General features: G+C 48.3%; 1 protein-coding gene across 1 annotated transcript in view; it reads left to right on the top strand.

Moving 5' to 3' along the window:
* Positions 1-1,553, top strand: part of Catsperg (cation channel sperm associated auxiliary subunit gamma) — a 1,886-nt gene extending 333 nt beyond the window's left edge. Inside the window, exons 2-6 of the mRNA XM_031384248.1 lie at positions 442-504; positions 596-794; positions 900-1,018; positions 1,201-1,281; positions 1,362-1,553. Of these exons, the coding sequence (XP_031240108.1) occupies positions 653-794; positions 900-1,018; positions 1,201-1,281; positions 1,362-1,532 (513 nt within the window). The 5' untranslated portion in view covers positions 442-504; positions 596-652 and the 3' untranslated portion in view covers positions 1,533-1,553. The remainder of the gene's footprint in view (positions 1-441; positions 505-595; positions 795-899; positions 1,019-1,200; positions 1,282-1,361) is intronic.
* The last annotated feature ends 1,161 nt before the right edge of the window (positions 1,554-2,714 follow it).

Raw genomic sequence — 2,714 nt, 5'->3', positions numbered from 1 at the left:
AAAAAGAACCTGATCTAATAATGCACGCTGTTATCCCAGAGGCAGAGACGAACAAAACTCTTGAACTTGAGGTCGTACTTGATACACAAAACATGACCAGCTAAGTATGAATCACAGCACCCACAGAAAAATCTGGTTGTGAGGCTGGGCTTGGAGTCCCAGAACTGGGTAGGCAGAGACAGGTCAAAGTGTGAGACTCACCAGCCAGAAGAGTTGGGTCAGGCCAGTGTTTGGTGTGAACTCCATGGGTGTCTTCTTTGGAAACACAAGCAAGGTCCTCCTCTGGCCTCCACAAGCTCACACACCCCACTCAGGTCCACAAACTGAGTTCTGGGTCGGACTGGGTGACTATCTCCTACTTTGGTCTATGAGCTAATGCAATCCTAGAATTGTCTGCCTCTTTCCTGTGTGTCACTTCATGGTGTCTGACCGGTCCCACAGCCCTATGCAGACCCAGTGCATGATCCCACCTGGACCTGGTGGCGAAGGAAAAGAAAGGACAAGGTAGGTGGGCATGTTGGGAGTTGGTGGAGGACAGCACTGAGATGCGTGCCTCCTGTCCAAAACCCACTAGGTGACCATCCTTTGCATCCAGGATTACTTCTTTTACCTGTTCAGCAACAGGCTGGCGGCAGAAGGCATATACATCAACATGGACTCCTACCAAAAGCTCTACAATGTGTCGGTTGACCCTGGAATTCCCGAACTTGTCTATTTAGACAAGGGCAACTGGTTCAGCTACACTGTGGTCTTAATGTCCCATCAGGACACCTTCACGAGCTCTGATACCCAAGGTCTATGGTCGGGGCCTACTTAGCAACCAAGGGATGAGGCCTGAATACTTTGGGGATGGAGGGCAGGTATCAGGCATCCAGCTCCACCCCTCTCCACCCCTGCAGGAGCCACTATTAATGTGGATAAGAAGCTGGCAATGGCTGTGGTAGTGGCAGATCCGGACTGCGTTTCTGCAAGTTTGACTCATGAAGTCAAACTTAATCGCAACACAGTGCTCAGCAAGGTGAGGAGGCCAGAGAGGAGGTGTGGGGTCTTGGCTGCTGTCCTGGTCCTTTGCACAATAAATGGAAAGTCACAGATCTTATTACCATACTTGTCCCAGTTATCTAGCCTTTGAATGTCTCTGGATCCTAGGACACATTTGGATATTCCTCTATTTCAGTCTCTCCTTTCTTTCTTCCTCAGATTAAAGTCATGGATAAAAAGAGATGTGCTGAACAGGGCATGGTTGGACAGAACATCAAGAAGACTTCTGTAACGATCAAGGTATGGTCCAAGTCTTGGGGAAGGATGTAGAGAGAGGGCACTGGCCCTTGGAATCTCCAATCACTGATTTCTCCTCACAGCTCTTGGGTGCGACTGGGAAATGCTTCCAGAACACATACCTTGGGACACGCATTCGAGTACTGGAATTTGGGTACTGGGTCTGGTACTGGGGGCGGAGGGTTGGTTCAAGTCCCCAGAGGGCTGGTTCCTGTTGCTGTCCTGGGAGCACTGTAAATCCATTCAGATTTTAAAAGTACATGTATGAGTATTTTGCCTGCGTGTGTGTGGCTATTCACCACTTGTGTGCCTGCTGCCTTCAGAGACCATGACAGAAGAGGCCTGTTAATCCCCTGAAACTCAAGTTACTAATGGTTGTGAGCTGCCATGTGCCTGCTAGGATCAAACCCCAGGTCCTCTGCAATTGCAATTACACACTGCAACACACTAATTTTTTTTTTAACTTATTTACTTATTTATTTCAAATTTCCAGTTCTAGAGATTGAACTCTGGCCTTTGAAGGTATGAGCAAGCACTCTACCACTAAGATGCTCGCCCCGCAACCCTCACACATTGTTCTACATTTCCCAACTCAAATGTTATTCATTCTCTCCTTTGGCTTCCTTGTTCTTCTCTTGCTTACACAGGTACTATCCCCCCTAGCATAAAGCTAGTCATTGAGGCCCAGAGCAATGCAGACTAACCCAGAGAGTCTCTGTCCTCTGTAACGTCCCTGTCCACCCATTAACAAAGTCAGCTTGGGGCCCCTCGATCCTGATTTGAATGACCCAGGAAGTAGACGACATTTGTGATAGGCACAGACGCCTAGATGGCATGTGTTGGGCTAAAGTGACAAGGCACAAGCTTGATTGAGTCTGGATGAGTAAAGAGGGAAGGAGAGAGGTTGGTCTGTTCACATCTGGGTGTATGCTGGGAGAGAGAGAGAGAGAGAGGAGAGAGAGAGAGAGAGAACACTAAAGGAGGAAGTGTAAGGGAGAAGTTGAGGTTTAGAGAAGAATATGACAAAATAGATGGGTTTTACGAGTGGCCTTTCTCTCTTTCTTTCTGAGACAGGGTCTCACTCTGCTCTGTAGACTGGCTTCAAATGTGCAGTGATCAGTCTCCTTAGCTAGATCCCTTTTTGTGTTGCTAGAGATGGAATGCACGGATGCAAACATGCCTATCATTCCTGTAGGATGAGCCACGTGCCAGCCTTCTGGATGGATTTTGAAGGCCAAAAACAGGAAGCTAAGCAGGCATAGTGAAGGCCTGCCTGTATCCCAACACTGGGCAGGCAGGGAGACTCAGCCATACCCTTAGCACCTCACTGTGCATTGTAGGCCTGTGCTCTATAGGGTCAAGCTACATTCACAGCCTCAGACCCAAGGTTTTTCACTTGCACATCTGGGAGAAATGGAAGTCTATCAACTAAGATG

The sequence above is a fragment of the Mastomys coucha genome, unplaced genomic scaffold (genome assembly GCF_008632895.1).
Source record: "Mastomys coucha isolate ucsf_1 unplaced genomic scaffold, UCSF_Mcou_1 pScaffold21, whole genome shotgun sequence".
In the NCBI taxonomy this organism is placed as follows: domain Eukaryota; kingdom Metazoa; phylum Chordata; class Mammalia; order Rodentia; family Muridae; genus Mastomys; species Mastomys coucha.
The sequence above is the reverse complement of the archived record's forward strand: the minus strand, read 5'-3'. Positions and strand labels throughout refer to the sequence as shown.